Source organism: Myotis brandtii, unplaced genomic scaffold (genome assembly GCF_000412655.1).
Source record: "Myotis brandtii unplaced genomic scaffold, ASM41265v1 scaffold94, whole genome shotgun sequence".
NCBI lineage: Eukaryota > Metazoa > Chordata > Mammalia > Chiroptera > Vespertilionidae > Myotis > Myotis brandtii.
In genome coordinates, this window is record NW_005371876.1 from 1426712 (window position 1) to 1448418 (window position 21707).

General features: G+C 43.1%; 1 protein-coding gene across 1 annotated transcript in view; it reads left to right on the top strand.

Annotated features, from left to right (window-relative positions):
- DOCK5 (dedicator of cytokinesis 5) overlaps positions 1–21707 on the top strand; it is a 160760-nt gene that overhangs the window by 98308 nt on the left and 40745 nt on the right. Inside the window, exons 28-39 of the mRNA XM_014533084.1 lie at positions 227–321; positions 1965–2043; positions 3329–3429; positions 5149–5207; positions 5511–5665; positions 6671–6756; positions 9092–9251; positions 10242–10282; positions 11369–11459; positions 15043–15162; positions 18197–18286; positions 20658–20762. Coding sequence (XP_014388570.1) covers positions 227–321; positions 1965–2043; positions 3329–3429; positions 5149–5207; positions 5511–5665; positions 6671–6756; positions 9092–9251; positions 10242–10282; positions 11369–11459; positions 15043–15162; positions 18197–18286; positions 20658–20762 — 1182 coding nt within the window. The remainder of the gene's footprint in view (positions 1–226; positions 322–1964; positions 2044–3328; positions 3430–5148; positions 5208–5510; positions 5666–6670; positions 6757–9091; positions 9252–10241; positions 10283–11368; positions 11460–15042; positions 15163–18196; positions 18287–20657; positions 20763–21707) is intronic.

Sequence of the window (21707 nt, forward strand, 5' to 3'; positions counted from 1 at the left end):
TTTGTAAAATGTGGGCAGTTTTTTCATCGGAGTATATGGTGTAAGAATCAAATCATACGATAGCTGTAAAATGCTTGCTATCCCCAAAACCTTATTAAAAAGCTAAGCTGTCGGTGAGGGACTAGGGACGTCTTACTCTGGTGCAGTTTTCTTCTTGTCCACATGCCGAGGACGGCTTATGACATGTAGCCCAGTTTTCCTCCAGCCATTCCTTCGTTCTTTGCAGGACTTCCTCATGGAAACTTTTATCATGTTTAAGGATCTGATTGGAAAGAATGTTTATGCCAAAGACTGGATGGTCATGAATATGACTCAGAGCAGGTAAGCCCGCCCGGGCAGGCCCGGGGCATTTGACTCTGAATACTGCTGACCCTTGAGCAACATGGGCTGACCTGTGAGGATCCACCTATATGGATTTCTTTCAATAAACACAGTAAATGTATTTTCTTTTCCTTATATTTTTAAAATAATATTGCCTTGCTCTAGCATACTTTATTGTAATACTACAGTACATGATACATGTAACATACAAAATGTGAGTTAATTAACTATTTATGTTATCAGTAAAGCTTCCAGTCAGTAGTAGACTATTAATATAATCAGCCCTCTGCATCCACGATTCCCAACTTCAGATTGAAAACACTATTTTTGACCCACAGTTAGTTGAATCCGCCAGTGTGAAACCCGAGGGTACAAAGGACTGACTGTAGTTAAGTTTTGGGGGAGTAAAAAATTATATGAGGATTTCTGACTGCACCGGGGGTCAGTGCCCCTAACCCCTGCGTTGTTCAGGGGTCACTGCACTTGGGCCTGGTAATAGCTCTCTGACTTTTGTGAAGGCCTGTGAAATCCTTTGCCTCAAATCCACCATCTGTAAAGCAAGGCTCCTCCCACTTCCACGAGCCTGGTTTGTGTGCTCATGTTCCTGATTTCACCGGCTGCTGCTGTTGCTCTGACCCTGCTCTCTACCCCCTTCTCTCTACTGTAGTCTCCTCACCGAGTCGTCAGCATCAACTCTCCATGGCACCTGCCAGCGGCTCCATATGGCCTTCGTCATTCTGATGGTCAAAGACGGCATCCTGGCCCTGCCTGCTTTTCTAGCCTTACCTTCCACTCTTCCCTCTATCTCCAAGCTGCGCTCCAGCCAAACTGGCCGCTTCCCAGCCCCTGAGCGTCTTCTGTCCTTCCCTTCACGCTGCTCTGCCACCTGCCTCACCTCCTCCTCACCTCTGGCTGTCACCCTGCCACTTACTCCTTCAGGTCCTTCTCAGGTGGCATCTGTGAAGGGAGCCTTTCTGACCTGGATGTCATCCTCTCTTCCTTTGGTTTCCCAAACCTCTTTACCCCCTCATTGAATTTTTCATATTTTTTCTTGGGTCAAATGGCAAATGGCCCCCACCAAGGTTTAAATGTCATAAGACGAGGAACAGTCTCTTTCAAAGCAAAACCTAAGCCAGCGCTTTGTAGATTCTGGCCCACAATAAATACTTTTGAATGGAAGTGAAATGAACTAAATACATATGTTCTATTAAAGGAGCTTCAGAATTTTTAAAGAGGTAGATAAAGTAAATCATTATTCTCACCATTATTGTTAGCTCTACAAGGTCCTCATACCTGACTAGAAAAGCCCTTCCCTTCTCTATGCAGATAGAGAAACATTGCATAGACTTTGGATCAGGAGCAGCATGATAGAGTGCAGAGCGTCTCGGGAGGCCTGGCTTGTCCCAGCTCTGCCCTCGGGCTAAATTGAGATGCAGCCTTGAATGGGGCTTGTAGTCAGTTCCAGACACTGACCTTCAGTGTCCTCTGCAGGCGTGCTCTGTCACTGGTCTCTTAACGACCTCGTTGATCTAAAGGTCGTCTGTTGCCAAGTCCAGGTTTGCTTTACTTTGTTTTTAACATAGATGGGAAGTGTTGCAGTGAGCACGAAGGTGCCTTTCTTACCCTGTGTTTTCCTCCCCAAGGGTTTTCCTCCGCGCCATAAACCAGTTTGCTGAGGTTCTCACAAGGCGTTTCATGGATCAGGCAGGCTTTGAACTTCAGGTAAGCCTGCTACGTACCTAGGAGTTCCTTGGATTCTCAGCCAAAGCAAGAGAACCAGCTCATTTTGGGAAATGTCACCTCAGATTTTCTCATTTTCAAATGAAAAAGTTTTCTTGTCCTTTGTCCTTTCCTAAAGCACACATTTTTGTTCCTCTGTCCTCCAAACATAGTCAAACAGGGTTTTTTCTTCTTTCTGTAAAACTAATACATGTTTAAAAAAAATAATGGTAGAAAATATAACTGAGCAAAAAGACGGAAATTGAAAGACTGTCTTCTGCTGTTAACATAACCTATGTGCTCTGCCTACAGATGGTTCAGTTTCTAAAGAGTGGTTTGTATACACACTTGGTTGAAAGTCCACAAAGTGATAACCAAACAGGTGGTCACTGGCTGCACCTTCATTCATTCATTCATTCATTCATCAACAAATATTAGAATATTTACATGTTCATGGCCTGTTCTAGGCCCCAGTGAAGGCACTCAGGGCCCTGCTCTCATGGAGCTTATGTGCCAGCCTATGCTCTGTTGGTGACGTGCTCTGCTGAGTCGTGTCTTTGTATCTGTGGAATGTTAAAAGTGGGGAGTCATAAGTATACATGTAGATGTGTGTATGTATATATGTGTATGCATATCTGTACATATGTATTTGTATGTATGTGCCAAAATGTAATTGAGCTGTGCAGTTCTTTGATAACCTCTATTAATCTACTTTATTTACTTTTTCTTTGATCTTCTTGATGATAGTAAATATTTTTGCAATATTTTTAATGGCTGATACAGTCCATTGTCTGGCTACTCCATGATTTATTTAGCCATATTCTCATGAACATTTAGATTGTTTCCATTTTCTGTTAGCTTAAATAGCACTTGGAGGGCCTTCCTTGTTCTCAGTATTTTTAAATAGCCATGATTTATTTTGCCAGGATAAAGTCCTGAAGTATTTACTGCTTCAAAAGTTTGGCAGAATGTTAGGGCTTTTCATACATGTTGCCAGACCATTTACTATAAATAGGTATGCTTCTTGGCAGCAGCTTGCCTTTATCCCAGGAGTATAGACAAATATAATAGTTTGGATTTTTTTAAATTAATATTAACATGTTAATATTAATATTGCATTAAAAATTTCAGAGCAGAATAATTGAAACACAAGAAAGTAAAAGAAGTCTTGTGGATTTCTTAAAATTAATCCCTGGCAAGTGACTTGCTCCATATGGCACTATTTGGTGATGACCCTTATTAATGTTATTTTCCTTTTCTTCTCGCCCACACAATTAATTTTGAACAGCTCTGGAACAATTACTTCCATTTGGCAGTGGCGTTTCTCACCCACGAGTCCCTTCAGCTTGAAACCTTCTCTCAAGCCAAGCGCACCAAAATTATGAAAAAGTAAGTTTCCTCTCAAACTTGCTTAAGATTAGGTAGGTGATATTTTCCATTTCAAAACAAGATTTTGGGTATCACAGATATCACTGTCCACTGGGTGCCATGTTGTTAGAGAGGTAGCTTTTATAAGTATTTCATCGATTTCCCCAGAATCACCTCTTTTCCCAAGGCCCCATTCATTTTCCCATCACCCATCACATTCTCTGGGAACAGCTGGCCCTCTGCTGGCAGCTTGTCCAAATTGCAGGCACAGTGCCTCTTCCTCCCTCGTTAGTGCTTCACAAAGCAGGCTCCTCTGTGCCTCTCAGTAGTCCTTTGGGCACAGAAGCCGAGTCTGACACGTCACCTAAACAGGCCCTGCAGATTCCTGCTCGGAATTCAAAGTGGACTCACGCATGAGAGTGATGGGCGCTCAGGGAAGCTTTGCATTGCTTTCGTCTCGGGTCTGTTTCGGAATTCGAGAGCCTGGAAACTCCAAGGCTGTGCGGTTAGGAAGAACTTGAGGAATTTATCATTTAAAGGCTGTGAAATTTCAGCTCTGCTCCCCCTTCTGGAACGTCTGGCATTCTAGACAAATTATTTAGCACCTCTGCCTCTGGTTCCTCCCGAAAACATCGGCTGTTAGTGGCTCAGAGTGGGAGACATAGTGATTGTGTGTTCAAAGGTAAAAGTAAAACTTGTAGATTTCTTTGTGAGGTGGGTATCAAAAGATGATAGATTTTTAAGATGGACACCTGAATCTCACTCTTTAGAATATCTTAAGTGACAGTTTCTTTCAAGGAGAGATTTGATTTTGGTTGGATAACCGTAAGTGAAGTTTTTATACTGGCTTCTGAAGGCATCTCCAAAGGAGGAATTTGACAAACGTTTGGCACAATAGTCACATGAGTAGAAAAAAATGTAGAGCTGAGCTTATAGGATGGTCGTAGGTCCATGTGGAGCTCCCTGAGAACGTTTGCAGTATCTGCTTTGACCCTCCTGCTTCTGGTTTTCCAAGCCCCAGCCTCTGATCTGGCGTGTGGGGAGGGGTAGCCAGGCATATGTATTCTTCAAGAGAGTTCTAGGTCATTCTTAGTCACTTCCCCCAAGAACCACTGTCTAGATCAGGGTTTCTCACTTTTATGTCCCCACTATCAACTCCTATAAGTAACCTTTTTAGAAATTGTTTTTCTAATCACACCTAAGGAATATTAACCCAATAAATATATGCATATCTGTTTATATACCACTTGTATACCTGTACTTTATTCATGAAAACAGCAGGCTTTTTTGCCCCCAAGAACCAATTTTCACCCCTTCGGGAGCAATATCCCCCCATGGAGAATGTATGTCCAGAGTTTCCCAATGTGGTATGAGACATGGTTACTCAGATATAAGTGTATACGTTCAGCATGGTTGTTAGCCACCAGTCCCATTACTATACAAACTATACCCCCCTTTCCTTCCCAATAGTATTTCTGTTTTTCATTTCTTTGCTTAACAGCAGCCAGATTGTTTCTCGCTCTGCCCCCTTAAGCCAGCTTGTCAGCCTCGTCTTCTCAGTTACCTTCCAGTGCTTGCGTTGGCCCCTCCTGCTGTGGAAGGTGCCCCCCCTCGGGGCTTGGTTAGGTATCAAAACCCGCCTTTCACGTGACCTAGCGGAACACAGGCTATAGGTACTCGTTTATTATAGGTACTCATTTTCACTGCAAATCATTCTCTTGCCTATGGTCTTCTTCCTAGATATGGGGACATGAGAAAGGAAATCGGCTTTAGGATCCGGGACATGTGGTATAACCTAGGTGAGTGTATGACCTTGAATGAGCCCATGCACACACCTGTGTGATGAGCATGCCAGGATGGACTCTTTTTATTTTAACTCCGATAACCCTAAGATTAATTTGTCTGTGTGTTGGAACTGAATGTTGACTCTGGTTCTCTTGTTATGACATCCACCTGTTGTCAGAATACAGTATGTAGTCACCCAGGTCTGAATGGAGTTGATCTACCCACATAAACGTACTCTTTTCTCACGGGCCCTTGGAGGAAGATTGTAACACTTTACCTCCAGTGAAATTATTTTTATTTTCTTACTTTCATTTCAGGTCCCCACAAAATTAAATTCATCCCGTCCATGGTGGGTCCCATTCTGGAGGTCACATTGACCCCTGAAGTAGAGCTTCGCAAAGCCACCATCCCCATTTTCTTTGATATGATGCAGTGTGAGTTCAATTTCAGTGGAAATGGCAATTTCCATATGGTAAGAGGTGTAGACCTATAATTTTACTAATGAACTTAGTCAGCTCTTATTTATTTTCTTTCTATATAGAGAAGCCATAGCCTGAATAATACTAAACAAAGTAGGTCTACAAATGTTCTTTTACATTTCACTTTGTAAGGCATTTAGAGATAGAAGCAGATATTCCATCCCAGGCTGGCCTCAAAGCAGTCTTTTTGCTACAGGAGTTTCCTAAAGCAGCCTCTATCCTTTATAATAAAAGGCTAATATGCAAATTGTCCCCTCCGGAGTTCGACCACTCAGGAGTTGGACCACCCACTATGACGTTCGCTGACCACCAGGGGGTGGTGCAGAACAAAGGAAAGCCCTGGCCGGCAGCCAGAGGAAGGAAGACCCCGATCAGCTGGCCAGGCCTAGGGACACTACCTGTGCACGAATTTCATACCCCAGGCCACTAGTCTCCAGATAATTAAAATTGGACTTCGGGCACATCAATCCTATTTGCTGCAGCACAGCAGAGAGAGTAAGGAGGTGAAATGGGAGGATGATGCAGCAGTCTCTAGTTTAGTGATCTCAGTGTGCCTGATATATTTTCTCTTTCTTTTATTTTCTTTACCTACACCACGTATTAATATCGAAAGGAAGATTTTGCAACTCTACAGCTCTGCAAAATCAGAAAAAAAGCAATCCCATTGTCAAGGCTAAGACAAGAACCAAAAACAAAATAGAAAATTAGAATCATTAGGCTATATTTACCTGCATAGTTGTGATAAGAAAATAATGTTTTGGGTAATTATTTTGTGCAAATGTAAAGCAAAGGGTAAAGTAGCATGTGGCTACATTAGAAAGTTTTGATGGGGCCTCGGTGTGCCGTAATGGACGATGTGCCAAGTGGTCTTCCTCTGTATACGCTGGAAATAATTCACAGTTAAAAGGGGGCTGGGCAGGTCTGCAAAGGATGGCCGGGCATCACTCCTGTCCTCTCCAAAGGGTATGACATCTGTGAAATTCTGACTCTGCTTTCAGTTTGAGAATGAGCTGATCACAAGGCTGGACCAAGAGGTGGAAGGGGGCAAAGGAGATGAGCAGTACAAGGTCCTTCTCGAAAAGCTGTGAGTATTTCAGACAGCAAATCTCAAGCTGATGACATCATTTAGGAGTGGACAAAACAGGTTTCCACGCACTTACAAACCCACTGATAGTCACAGAATCGTTGGGGTTACCACTCCAGTTGGTTCTCTGTGGGGTCAATGATACTTGCTTAACTGACATGAGCCCAATGCCCATATTCCCCTGGCCAGCTGGGCCATCAAGAACAGAGCAGGCGGAGGGAGGGAGAGATGTTCAAAGCATTTTGCCCAGTGTTTGAATTGATGAACTTCATCAACAGTGATAACACCTCTAATTATGGCTTCAAATCAACAATTTCAAAGATGGGGAGAAAAAGAAAACATTTCAAAGTTCACTTTTCATTTTAAAATACCCTGTTCCCTGCTCTGGTCCGTGTGGCTCAGTTGGTTGAGTGTCATCCCATGCACCAAGAGGTCGCCAGTTCTATTCCTGGTCAGGGCACAAGCCTGGCCTTCAGGCAGAATCCCTAGTAGGGGGCGTGCAGGAGGCAGCTCATAGATGTTTCTCTCTCTCTCTCTCTCTCTCTCTCTCTCTCTCTCTCTCTTCCCCTCTCCCTCTCCCTCTCCCCCATCTCTTTTTAAAATCAATAAAAATATATTTTAAAAAATAAAATACCCTATGCCCTTAAAGGGCCTCTAAGAACACCAGTAATATCTCCAGCCAGGTTGGTCTTTTCACTGCCCAGAATCCAACATTCATTCCCGCTCTGTGCTCACATTACCATTCCTACTCCCCACCCACCCACGTCCCCAGAGACCTTTACCCTCCCTCTCTTGCCCTCTTAACTGTCCATCTCATGTAGGAATTACAGTATAAAAAGAATGATTTAAACAATTGCATGTTGGAAATAGAGAGAGATTGGGTTTCAAATCCTGCTTCTCTACATTCTAGGAGTTTGACTTTGGACAAGTCACATAACCTATCCAATGCCTCATTTTTCCCCTCTGCAATAATAGGACCTATATTTTGGTGTTGTTGTGAGGATGAATCGAGATAATGCATTTTCACAGTGTCTGTTACAGATTTCTCGCTAACATATGTTGGCTGCTCTGGGTTTTTGCTGATTACTATTATCTTATCCTTCCATCATCCAGGGCTGTAACTATTCTAGACTATTTAAGTCTTGTGTTCTCTGAACTTTTATGATATTGACCAGCTGGTGGGAGGTGTGCCTGGGTCATTTCGTTATTCACCTGTTTGGGGGAGTGTTGCTCACTAGACTGTACTTGAGGACAAGTCTCCCAACTTTGTTTGGTCTTGTTTTTAAAGATTTTTTTTAAGGAACCAGCACACTGGGTACTCAGAAATGAATTGATGACTCATCTGTATTTTAAAGAACCAGAAGTCCTTCTTATATTGTTTTTAATAGCTAATAAGATCATTTGTTGATCTTTTTATCCTGTTTCTCTTAGATCTGCCTATTCAAACTGGTTTTAAACCTCCCAGCTTTTTACTTTTACAATTCTAATCTCATACAGGAATTAAAATGCAGAAATTACACACACATTCAAACAGACCCAAAATATTTACAAATGTGAACTCATTTTTTAGTCCTATAGCTGATTTTTCACATAAAATATCTTATTTTGTTGTTGTTGTTTTCATTCTTCCTGGATCACTGCCTCAGAAAAATATGGCCACATAAATCTCCAGTGCCCAAGAATAATTCTAGATCCAGACTAGTTCTTTGAACACATCTTCCTCTTCTTTTTCTCTTGCTCCCAAGTTTTCTTCTAATTCTCTAATCTAAGAAGCTCCTATAAAAATCTTTGCTCTATAGGGGTCCAAAGAAAGAGGATTTAATCCCAGTCTTATTTCCAACCTTCTCTTTTTTTCTGAAAATAACACTGTATCTGAAGAGCCACATGTCTGGGTTTATGCTAGATTCCCAGGTTCCTCTAGGCTGGGCATTCACACACAGCTCACCAGAATGCCCACAGGATGCCCTGAAGTGCCAGGCTTTAGGGAGAATAAAGACAGGAAAGATGATTTCTTTCAACCTGAGTAGAGTGATCAGAAAACATACACAAACCTTTTGGGCAAAGGTTCTTGTTTTTGTGATATTGACAAGAAAACAAAAACCAACAAAAAATACAGTTGCAAATTCAAAGAAGAGCACTGTGGGCTGGGATTCTAGGTGATGGTGGGGCTTGAGCTGAAGCTCTAAAGAAACTATGGAACTGGAGTAATTGTGTTACGTGAAGGGTGTGTGTCTCCTCGTCTGGCGCCACCTGCTGCTAGGACCTTGGACAGCGCTCATAAATGGTGCTGGAGTGACAGGATGACATGGGCATTTGTCTCAACTCCACCCTCCAGGCTCCTAGAACATTTCCGGAAACATAAATACCTCTCCAGCTCAGGAGAATCATTCGCGCTCCTGGTCAGCAGCCTCCTCGAGAACCTCTTGGACTACAGGACCATCGTCATGCATGATGAGAGCAAGGAAAACCGGATGAGCTGCACTGTCAATGTGCTGGTAGGTGCCAAGCCTCTAGGATGGCGGGAGGGCTCTGCAGGCCTCCCCTGCACCATGCACATCAGCTCCAAGTCGATCTCACAGACACAAAGGGACCCGGGGCCACCTTTATGAAGTCTGTTCTGCTGAGTGTAATGGGAACAGCCACCTCAACTTTGGGCTTGCAGATACCAGCAGCCACAGACATTGAGGATAAATTTGGAAACAGGGTTGGAAAATGCAGCAGAAGATCTTAACTCGGCTCTCTTTCTGAGGGCCATCCTCAACTGGTTTCTCTGCCTTGTTTACATGTCGTTGCTTTATTGTTGGAATTCCTGGGCACAGGCGAACATGCGTGAGACACACTGTACCATGAGTAGAGTGTTAGTGCCTGGAAACCTCATGATGCTAGAATTCTTTGGTCTCGCCTTTCCCTAGATGTATGTATCAGGGACCTCAGACCTCAGAGGTTTGGGCTGCCACGCCTCTGCTTACTGTAAACCCAGACCCGCTGCCTGTTTCCGTGAGAAAGCAGAGCACCAGGTGACGAGGAAAAGCCAGCTACCTGTTCCTTTAGAAGAGGGTAGGGCACCTTTTCTCTGCCAAGGGCCATTTGGATCTTTATAACATCATTTTCAGGCCATACAAAACTATCATCCTAAAATTAGCCTGCTATATGTGGTCAAACATTTAATTAACTCACCCCTAATGCCTTGGCAGGGCCAGACCACATGACTTCGTGGGCCTTATAAGGCCCAAGGGCTGGAAGTTGCCCACCCCTGATTTAGAAGGTTCCCCTCCAGTTACTCAGAAACACGGTTCTAAACAATCCTTCAACTTGTCTTCTGTGTAAACTGTCACATCCTTTCCTTGTGGGGGTATTTGTTAAAAGAAAATAATAAACTCTGGAGAAGTGACACTGTTGAAAAACAAAAGTAGCTATTTGGCCATTTCCATGGCAAATTAGTCAATAACTCTTGATTTACATTGGTATTTTGGACTTTTTAATAGAATTTTTATAAAGAAAAGAAGAGAGAAGACATATACATAAGGTAAGCTGAAGGGAATGTCTGCTTTTTCTGTTTATGTCATGGCTTTGCTATTTATTTTTTCAGTCAACAAATACTAAACCCCAACCCCATGCTTGCTGCTTTGAGACACCAAAACGTATGTGATGTTCCCCCTTCCACTTGGAAGGGTAAACTGTTTAAACCAGTGATGGCGAACCTTTTGAGCTCAGCGTGTCAGCATTTTGAAAAACCCTAACTTAACTCTGGTGCCGTGTCACATATAGAAATTTTTTGATATTTGCAACCATAGAAAAACAAAGATTTATATTTTTGCCATTTAACAAAGAAAAATCAACCAAAAAAATGAGTTCGCATGTCACCTCTGACACGCGTGTCTTAGGTTCGCCATCACTGGTTTAAACAGATACACAGTAAGTGCAGTTCAAGGGAGTGCGTAGGGAGGATGGTGTTGTGGTCCCAGGGAAGGGTGGGAGATGCTGGCCAAGGCCATCAGGAAAGTCTGCCCAGGGAGAGGCATGAGGATTTGCCTGGAATCCTGAGCATGGAACACACTTGGACATATTCATATGCCTTTTCTTGGGGGAGATCCCATAGCTCTTATTAGCTTCTCAAAGGGGTCCATGGTATACAGATAAATAAGTAAACACTACTGCCTTCAATGAACAGTTTAAAGTAGAGTGGATGGATTAGGAAAGACACACAGGCAGGAAGCAGCTCCCAGGGTTAAAGGAATAGGAAGATAGAATGCAAGGGATTCCTTTGCCCAAGAGAAAGGACGAGCGGGGGAAGAGATGGGAAAGCAGGCTGCGGCTTGGTTGTGGAATGAGCTGAATGCTAGAGCAGCTCCCCGGCGACTAAATGCCCCCTTTACCCAGCCAGTGTTGCTCAGTGGTTGAGCCTTGACCCAGGCCACAGTTCAATTCCAGGTCAGGACACATGCCCAGGTTGCTGGTTCGATCCCCAGTAGGGTACGTGCAGGAGGCAGCCTATCAATGATGTTCTTCTCTCATCAATGTTTCTACCCTTCTATCTCCTCTCCCTTCTCTCTTTAAAAATCAATAAAAACATTTAAAACAAACAAACATAAAAACACCCCCTTCTTACCAGATACTTGTACAAGCTGCGGGATTTGCACCGAGACTGTGAGAACTACACGGAGGCTGCCTACACGCTGCTCTTACACGCTGAGCTTCTACAGGTGAGTGGTCTGGGCTGCTCATTCCAACACAGTGCAGGACAAAACGCAGCGTGTCCGCTGTCCAGTCCTTTGGGACCAAATCATATACATTTCGTGATTTTGATTGGAATGATCCTTATTCAAGAGAGAGCCTTTCATCCAAGAATATTTTTAAACTTTCTAATTAGGCACAGCTGATTTTCAGATCAAGGTCGAGAAAATGTCAGCTATCATTGGATGAATGCATAAAGAAGTGATTCCACTGATTTTAAAATCCTTAGGAAGCAGAGTAGAACCTATAGGTCCCTAGTAATTAACACTATAATTGAAGAAACAAACATTCATCAATTAAGAAATATAAAAATAAATGTAAAACTACAGATACATGAGTTGTAAGTAAATACAGTGCCACAGAAGAAGTTTTGTCTTTATACTCACTCAGTAAGTAAATTTATAGTGTGTTGTGGATATAAATACATCTATACGTCATGGATCTCAAATAATTATTTCTGGCTCTGACCGTTCCTCCAAGGTCAGATGCAGGAATAAACTGTTCTTTCAGCATCAATCTTTCAATGACTCATAGACAGCACACACTTCACCTGTCAGTAACAGAAGCTATAATTTCTCACTGTTCTGGATCCATTCCTTCCTCGCCCTTCTTCCCATTTTACTAAAGGGGACCACCTTCCACCCAGTTGCTCAGGCAAGTACCTGTTGTCATCTTTTATTCACCCCCCTCCCACATTTTCCACCAGCAAGAACTGTGGACCCTCTGTCCACAGTTTTAAAAAAAGCTCTCCACTTTTTAAAAGTTGTGATATAGTTGACATATAACACTGTGTACATTTAAGGTGCACGTGTTGATTTGATACGTTTATATATTGCAATATGATTACCACCGTAGCTAACACCTCTATCGTGTCACATAATTATCACTTATTTTTTGTGGTGGGAACAATTAAGATATAGTCTCCTGACAACCTTGAAGTCTATAATACAGTATTGTTGTCTGTAGTCACTGTGCTGTGTGTTAGATCTTCAGTACTTGTTTATCTACTGGCTACAATTTGTAACATTAAACTGCATCTCCCCAATATCCCCCTCCCCAGTCCTGGTAACCACCATTCTACATTCTGTTTTCATAAATTTGGCTTAATTAATCAATTTATTTTTAAATATATTTTTACTAGAGGCCTGATGCACAAAATTTGTGCAAGAGTAGGCCTTCCTTCCCCTGGCTGCCGGCACTGGCTTCCCTCTGGCACCCAGGACCCCTTCTTCCCTCGAAGCCCCGGCTTCATCTGGAAGGATGTCCGGTCTAATTAGCATATTATGCTTTTATTATTATAGATTGATTTTAGAGAGGAAGGAAGAGGGAGAGAGAGATGGAATCATCAATGATGAGAATCATTGATCGGCTGCCTCCTGCATGCCCCCTACTGGGGACCAAGCCCACAACCCGGGCATGTGCCTGACCGGGAATCAAACTGTGACCTCCTAGTTCATAGGTCAATGCTCAGCCAGTGAGCCACATCGGCCGGGCTAAATTTGACTTTTTTGGATTCCTTATCATACAGTACTTGTCGTTCTCTGTCTGACTTACTTTACTTAGCACAATGCCCTCTAGGTCCATCCATGTTGTAAAAGGCAGGATTTCCTTCTTTCTCGTGGCTGAGTAATTCCATTGTTATATGCACAACATCTTCTTTTTTCCATTTGTCCACTGATGGACACTTAGGTTGTTTCCATGTCTTGACTATTGTGAATAATGCTGCAATGAGCCTGGGAGTGCAGATCTCTCTTCATCCTGCTTCCATTTCTTTTCAATCCACTTTTTAAAAAATCTCCATTGCTGCCATCCTGGAGAACCACAGTAGCCTCCTGTTACATCTCTCTTTCTCCATTCTTTCCCCCAGCAATTAAATTTCTTGTGTAATTTAATATTTATTTTACCCTAAAATAGTACATGTACATTGTTCTAAGCTTTATAATGAAAAACAGGAGTCCTTTACCTCACACTTCCCCACGGCAGCCGTTCACCACTCATATGCAGATTTGAGGCACTAAAATCTTACTCTCTATGGGTTAGAGAGGAGGCTTGTTGACCGTGGGATGATCAGAAAGAAACCCTGGTGTCCGTAGCCGTAGATGTTTTTGTTTGTGCTGCTTGGAAAATTAAATTCTCCTATCCTGGCATAGTAAGGTATGGGATGTGGATACAACTTTTTCCCCCAGATAGCTACTCAATAGGGATGTGTAATATAGTCCATATTTTCTCATTCATACAAGATCCCCTCTTTATCATGTATTAAATCCCAGTATGGGGCGGGGAGAGTCTCTTTTTTGATTTTATATACTTTTGCATTGGTCTCTGTCAATTCATGTGTCAGTATACCACACTCTTAATTATTAATTCTTTTTAAAAAATATATTTTTATTGATTTCAGAGAGGAAGAGAGAGATAGAAACATCAATGATGAAAGAGAATCATTGATTAGCTGCCTCTTACATGCTCCCTACTGGGGATTGAGCCCACAATCCGGGCATGTGCCCTTGACTACAGTTGAACTCGGGACCCTTCAGTCCACAGGCCACCGCTCTAAACACTGAGCCAAACCAGCTAGGGCTATTAATTCTTTATAGTATGTTTTATTAGCTGGTAGTTAATAAAACTGTCTTCATTGCTCTTCTTTTTCAGAGTTTTCCACCTAGTTCTTTTTGTTTAGTTTTCCATACGGACTTTGGAATCATAAATTTAAAATTTTAATTTAGGGAGAATTTTCATGTTTAGGAAATAGCATTTTCTTATCCAAAACTATGATATGACTTTCCATTGTTCAAGTGTGCTTTTGTGCCCTCTGTGGTGGGTTAAATTTTTCTGTATAGAGTCTTTATTTTCCTTGTTAGGTTGATTCCTAGATACCTTTTCTTTTTAAGTTAGTTATGGTAAAAATACACATAACATAAAATTTACTATCTTAACCATTTATGTGTACAGTTCAGTGGCATTGAGTACATGCGCATCGCTGTGCCTGGATATTGTATCACTTTGGATTTATTCATGTTGGATCCTTTCCTTCTACTATCTCCAGCATGGTTATCTCTTCATGTGAAATCTATCTCTAAATTATTTCTAAATATGTCAGTTTTTTAACCCTCTAATTGACTTAATTCTCTGTACTTTTGGCAGTTTTTCAGTTGGCACCCTTTGTAAAAGCTTTGATTGTGAAGAATACAATCATTGTACACAGTGGCCATTTTACCCCCTCCTTTCCGCCTTTATACTCCCGATCTCTTCCTATTGTCTACTGTGCGGATGTCTGCAGTACACAGTGCACAGGCGCTGTGCTGGCTGGCGGGTGTGCCTGGTTCCCCACTCGCATGGGGATGCCTGGAGTGCGTCCATCACATGGCCCTTGTTTTCAAGCTGGCATAGATTATGTCTGTGGATGCAGTTTTTTGTTTCATGAATAAATCTAAAACACAATATGGATGAGTCACAGATATATGCGATGTTTCTGCACCTTTTAAAAACTAAATATTTGTTAACCTCCTTTAGTTAATGGCTACGTCACATTCATCTCTTCCGTTTGCTTTCCAGTGGTCTGACAAGCCCTGTGTGCCCCACCTCCTTCAGAGGGACAGCTACTATGTGTATACCCAGCAGGAGCTGAAGGAGAAGCTGTACCAGGAAATCATATCCTATTTTGACAAAGGCAAAGTGAGTGTGGGATCACTTGTTTTGTATTTGGGGGGAGAGGAAAATGGCAGCAAGGTCGCAGTGCCCTTCTGAAGCCGACCAGCCAGAGCCAGTGCAGAACCCACCGTGAAGGCCACGGTCCCAGCAGACAGCCCTTACTTCAGACGCTGCCGTTCAGGAGTCCCTACGCCCACATTTCTGACCACTTGGCTATAAATTTTGGGGGAGTCCCATGGCCCCCTCAGGTCTGATAATATGCTAGAACAGCAACCAAAACTTGGTAAAATGCTGCACTTATGATGACAGTTTTATCTTAAAGGACACAAGTCAGGGCCAACTGAATGAAGAAGTACATAGGGCAGAGCTTCTGTTTCCCTCTCCGTGGATTCAGAGCACATCACCCTCTAGGAGAGCTGATGTGCTCGCCAGGGGGGAGCTCACGTGAGCCGCTATATGGAGTTATTATCGGGGTTTTATTCTGTAGGCTTGATTGATGGAATCATTGGCCACGTGAGTGAACTCAGTCTCCATCCCACCCTTCTCCCTTTAGATCTGGTTAATATCATGTAGCCCAAGGCCCCAGCCCTCTAATCACATGGGTAGGTTTTTGTTCTTTTGTTTTTTTGGCAAGGGGCCCACCATTCACCTCAGTGGCATAAACTCAAGTGTGGTTAGAGGGTCTGCCATGAATAACCAAGACACTCCTGTCACTGGGGAAATTCCAAGGGTTTAGGAGCTTCCTCCCAGGACTAAGGACAAAAACCAGACAAGTTCCTCATTGGACAATAATGACTCATGACTTATTCTTTATTATTCCCATATGTACCTTTGAATCCTGGTATTTTTAACAAGAGAGAAAATAAATAAATAAATTAGTGTAAAAAGGGCAATAAAGATCAGTTATCTTGACACTTAACCAACCCAATGGAGAATACAATGGGCAGCCTTCACTTTCCAGAATCGGAATTTCCCCTCTTAAATATTGCTGAGGGTGGGAACCAGTGCCGTCACTTGCAGTGCATTCTCTAGAGATTGTTGGCTAACACCTGGTGCACATCCAGCATCCAGATCACGCCCTGCTGACACCATACCCTGTAAGTAATGACTAACTTAGATGCCGACGGGGGTGAGAAGGTAAAATAAACATAGGAACTGGGCCCGGAAGTTGTGGTCTGTGGTCAAGTGGAGAAAGTATATCCACCTGAAATGCTTTTACAAAATTTTTAAAAAAGAAAAAAAATATTAAAAAGGGGTTGGGAGAGAAAGAAAAAAAATGCATCTGCTATCCAAAAAAAACAGATCCCGATTTGACCAGTTTCGGAGCCTGGAGAATTCCTATGGGCCGCCACGTCCAGCCAACATGTCTTGCTTTACCAGGGGACCTGTTGGTTACATGAATAAATAAGCCACATAATCATCATGATAAAATAGCTGCCATCTACTTACTGCTAGTTTCTGTTTGGGGTGATTTCCAGACTTTTTTCCTGATTTAATTTTCCCCATACCCTACAAGGTAGATTTTACCTCTGTTTTACAGATGAAGAACTTAAGGCTCAGGGAGCAAGTGTATGTGTTCAAACATTTTGGTCTTCTACACCTCTTTACTCCTAAAAATCACTGAGGACCCCAAAGAGCTTTTGTTCATGAGGACTGTATCTGTTGCTACTTACACTTTTAGAAATGAAAACAACTTTTGAATATTTATTTGTTCTTTTAACAGTGATAGCAAGCCTATTACCAGTTAAGATAAATCACATCTGTTTTTGAAAAATTACTATATGTTCCAAAAAATTAGTGATATGTGTGGCATTTGACATTTTTGCAAGTCTCTTCAACATCTGGCTTAATAGAAGACAGCAGGATTCTCATGTCTACTTCCACATTCATTCTATTGTGGCATCACGCATCCTCCAGCCTCTGGGAAGCTCCACACATGAGAGAATGAGCAGTGGAAAACGGCAAATAGTATTAGTAAGAAGATAATTTGATCTCATGGATTCCTGCAAGGGTTTTGGGGGCTCCAGAGACCAGGGACCACACTTTGAGAACCACTGTGCTAGGCTATCTCACTGTCCCTTACATAACTTGGCATTTGGTGAAATGAGGAGAGAATTCGACCCACTGATGCTGTTGACTGGCTTCTTGCACCAGGCCCAGCCGATCTGGCCCTGAAACTTCAGAGGGACACATTTGGCAAATGATGATTTTAAAATATTTTAAAATGTTTTACAACTGTATGAGAACTGCACACACATTTCTTCAGCAGCCAGAAACAGTGGAAACATAGCACCTGGTTGACAAGAGAAAAGTAGGAAATTACCAGACGCTGTCTTACTGATAGTGTCCACTTAAGACATGTTATGAAAAAAACAGAATGAACAAGGGGTCAATCTGGGATGCTAGCCTCAGGCACCAAATGTGTGCTTTTGGCTGTAACTTACAAGATCATGAATGCTCCAAGGGATCTTCTAAAACTCTCTGACTAAGTAGATATTTTAGTTAGATATAGGAAACCAGTGCCCTAGAGATCATTGGCTAACACTTGGTGCCCAATTTCCACACAACAGAACAGTTAGCCTTTCTTCCACTTCCCTTCCTCCCAAACAATCTAACTGGAAGCGCGCACGTGTGTGCACGAACACACACACACACACACACACACACACACACACAGAACTCAACCCCATGCCAACTTCCCCTCCAGCAAGGCTCTCACAGTCTCAAGACCTAGGCTTTAGCACGGGTCCCCACCACTTTCAAAGGTCTTTAGTGCTCTGCCCTTTAAGTTCAGTATGGCTTTGTTTGGGGACACATGGTGTTTGTTCTTCATGGTCTTGCAAACAGAATTACGGAAGATACCCCCTGGCAAGGCACCAAGATATAATAGCTTTATGATGTCAATAAAAAATGTTCAGTTGATCCAGGAAGTGAGGCATGTCGGGAATATCTGCAGAAACTCAACCCTCCTGACTCCAGACTCATTGCCCGTTACTTTCAAGTGGCTTTTGCCGCTGGATCAATGACTACTTTGTTCTCCACTTTTCTTTTTCTGAAGATGTGGGAGAAGGCAATCAAGCTGAGCAAAGAGCTGGCGGAGACATATGAGAGCAAAGTGTTTGACTACGAGGGCCTTGGCAACCTCCTGGTGAGTCTGGGTTGGAACATGTCAAGCCTCCAGCAGGGGTGCTGAAGTGAGTGTTCGAGAAAATGTTTTGTAAGCTTAAAGGAAGTCAGGATAAATTATGTTCTTTTTTAAAAAAGATTTTTTTATTGATTTCAGAGAGGAAGGGAGAGGGAGAGAGAGAGAGTTAGAAACATTAATGATGGGAGAGAATCACTGATCACTGCCTCCTACACACCCTACACTGGGGATTGAGCCGTGACCTCCTGGTTTATAGGTTGACGCTCAACCACTGAGCCACGCCGGCCAGGCAGGTTAAATTATGTTCTTTACAATGGAAAAGTAAACCTTGCTTGACATAAAAATGAAAAAAGATAAGGTCCAAAAGCTCTTATCCTTCTTTCTCCACATTATCCCTGATAGAGGGCTCAGGCCCCTCGCCTACCACCGTCCTCCGTCTCTGTCTCGTTTCTCTGCAGACCGCCCATGTCTCCACACCTCTTTCCCCTCACGGTCACTTTGCTTTCAGTGAACACCAGGCGTGTTCCAGGTGTTTTCTGACTTCTGTTCATCAGGATGACTTGCTCTGTAGCCCACGCCCTCAGGTCCCTGCTGAAGGATGGAACTGCTCATCTCGGAGCCTTGCTTGGTTTTCTCAGGAGTGCCAATTGTGCACATTTTGGTTAAGTTGTAAAACGCTTCTGATTCTCACATCCTGCCTCCCCCGGTCTCCCGAATGTTACTGGAGAGCTCTACTTTCACAGGTCCCTGAACTGTGTATTACGCCTGGCTGTCAGCACAGGTCAGCTACTTAAAAACAATAAAGCAATGCCCAGTGGTAGGCCAACACAATATTAATTTGATCATTTTGGGTAGAGGAGTCACAACAGTTCAGGTCAGCCATTGTCATGCAGTAATAATTTATTTGAGGAGATAGTTGTCAAGATCACTTTGAAAAGTATTTGCCAGTGTGTTGTACCAGCCCCTGCCATTGCGCAAACAGTCATTAATTTCATAACTAAATTGAGTTATGTTAGTAATGTAACATGTGACCCTTCTAAGGGAACCTTGTGATGGAGACCTTTGCCTGGATAGAGCACAGCAGTCCTCCCTGCTCTGCATTCTCACTTTCGGTGGTTTCAGTTACCCACGGGCAACTGCAGTCTGAAATATTAAATGGAAACTTTCTGGGAAAAAGAAAAACAATTTATAAATTTTAAATTGCCCGCCATTCTGAGTATGGTGATGAAATCTCACATCATCCCACTGTATCCCACCTGGGATGTAAATCATCCCTCTGCCCAGCGCACCCACGCTGAGATGCTGCCTGCCCTTTATTCACTTAGTGGTTATCTGGGTTATGAAATCAGCTCTCAAGGTACCACAGTGCTTATGTTGAAATAACCCTTATTTTACTTAACGGCTCCAAAGCGCAAGCGTAGTGATATCCTGGCAATTGGGACATGTCAAAGAGAAGCTGTAAAGTGCCTCCTTTAAGTGAAAAGGTGAGTACAGACAGTATAAGGTATATTTAGAGGGAGAGGGAGAGAGAGACACAAAGACCAGATCCACATTACTTTTAAGATAGTATATTATAATTGTTATATTATACTATTTGTTATTGTTGTTAATCTCTTTCAGTGTCTAATTTATAAAGTAAACTATCATAGGTGTGTGTACGTATAGGATAAAACATAGTATATACAGGGTTCAGTACTATCTGCGGGTCAGGCATCCACTGGGGGTCTTGGAAGGTACCCCCTGCAGACCAGGGGCAGCTATGGTAACACAGTCATGGTGGCAGGGCTTGGAGCCACCCTTGGGCCCCTAGGTCTGCCTGCCTGCCTGTCTTTCTTTAAGGCTGATTCTGAGCTCGGGCTGGGAAGCCTCTCTGATAGGAAAAATTAAAGACAGGGGGCGGGGGGGAGGGGCGCCAGATATTGAAACACAGAACTTTATCTTCACCTCTGGGCACCTGGAGCTGAACCAAGGGCTTTCGCCGAAACCACCTGCACGAACTGGAAGGTTCTTTATCTTCTTCTATCATTTATCTGCACTCAACTGCAACCGCCTTCGTTAATCTCAGCTTGCTAGGGTCCTGAGCCCCCTTCAGGGAACTGTGAAAGCTAAGCAGTGCTTCCGCCATGGCGGAGTGCACCAGTTCATCCTCCTGCAGACAACTTCAGGGAACCCAGGCCTCCACGGCCCGGTCCTGGGCCCAGGTCCAAACCTCCTGTCCAACAAGAGGATAACGTTGTCTGGCAAGATATTTCCCAAAGACCTTTCATTTCTCTGTGTTACATGGAAAACAACAAAGTAAATAGATCTTTTTATTTTCTCCCCCCAACTGTGCCCTTGGTAACCTCGCTATGGAATGTCTTGTTTTGTTTTCCAGAAAAAAAGAGCCTCGTTCTATGAGAACATCATTAAGGCCATGAGGCCGCAGCCCGAATACTTTGCTGTGGGATACTACGGACAGGGCTTCCCTTCTTTCCTACGGGTAAGGAACCTGAGGGTGGTCTCCAAGCCATTAGCCTTGCAGCCTGAAGGAGGGAGGGCTTCCTCTCTTTTCCAGATGGGCCTGGGGTGCTGGCAGCCGGAGGCCCGTGTTCTCGCTGTGGGAGGTCGGCAGGGAAACCGCTTCCTGAGCGGCGGCCTCTTCACCCCACACCCGGCCACCTCTGGGATTTTGGCAGCTCTTTTGTAAAATGACCTTTCCCAGGTGGAATGAAAAGGGGAAAAACAGAACATCCTCCCTGGCTGCTGCTGCGGGTCAGGCCAGGGAAAAGTGCAGATTGATGCATTTGGTTGTTTATTTTATTTCCAGCCGGAGTGAGTTTGAAAGCAAATATCCCAAGGATAAGACTGCAAAAGTTTTGTAAAAATAAAAACAATCTTGTTGTAATGGTGAGAAAGGACTATGTTTTTCCCTTCTCAAAACTTTCCACAATGCGATGGTATTTTACAATCTAAAAAATAAACAAACCCTCTTATTTCTCCCACAAAGAAATAAGCTTCTTTCAGCAGCACTTAGCAATGTTTAAGCATATTGTCCATCTCCCTTCCCGTAATTGAAAGAAGAAGAAAAAGTGGGCAAGGACTTTACATTCTTCACAGTGTCTAACAAGGAGGTAGTTTATTCATTCATTCAAAACCTGTGGACTGAGTACCTGCTGTGTGCCAGGCCCAGGCTCAGCATTAGAGTTACAGGCTCGTTATAATTGGATATGGTCCTTGCTCTCTTAGAACTTTACAACCTAATATTTGAGATGTTAATTAGATAATCACATAAGCAAATATAACATTGACACTGACCAAGACAGGTATTCTGGGCTATATGAATTGGTTAACCAGAGACTAGTTACCCAAGTAAAATAAAAACCTACATTCACATAAAAATATAGTGGTGAAGGCCTGGGGTTGGGGCGGGGGGCAGTTGCAGAGT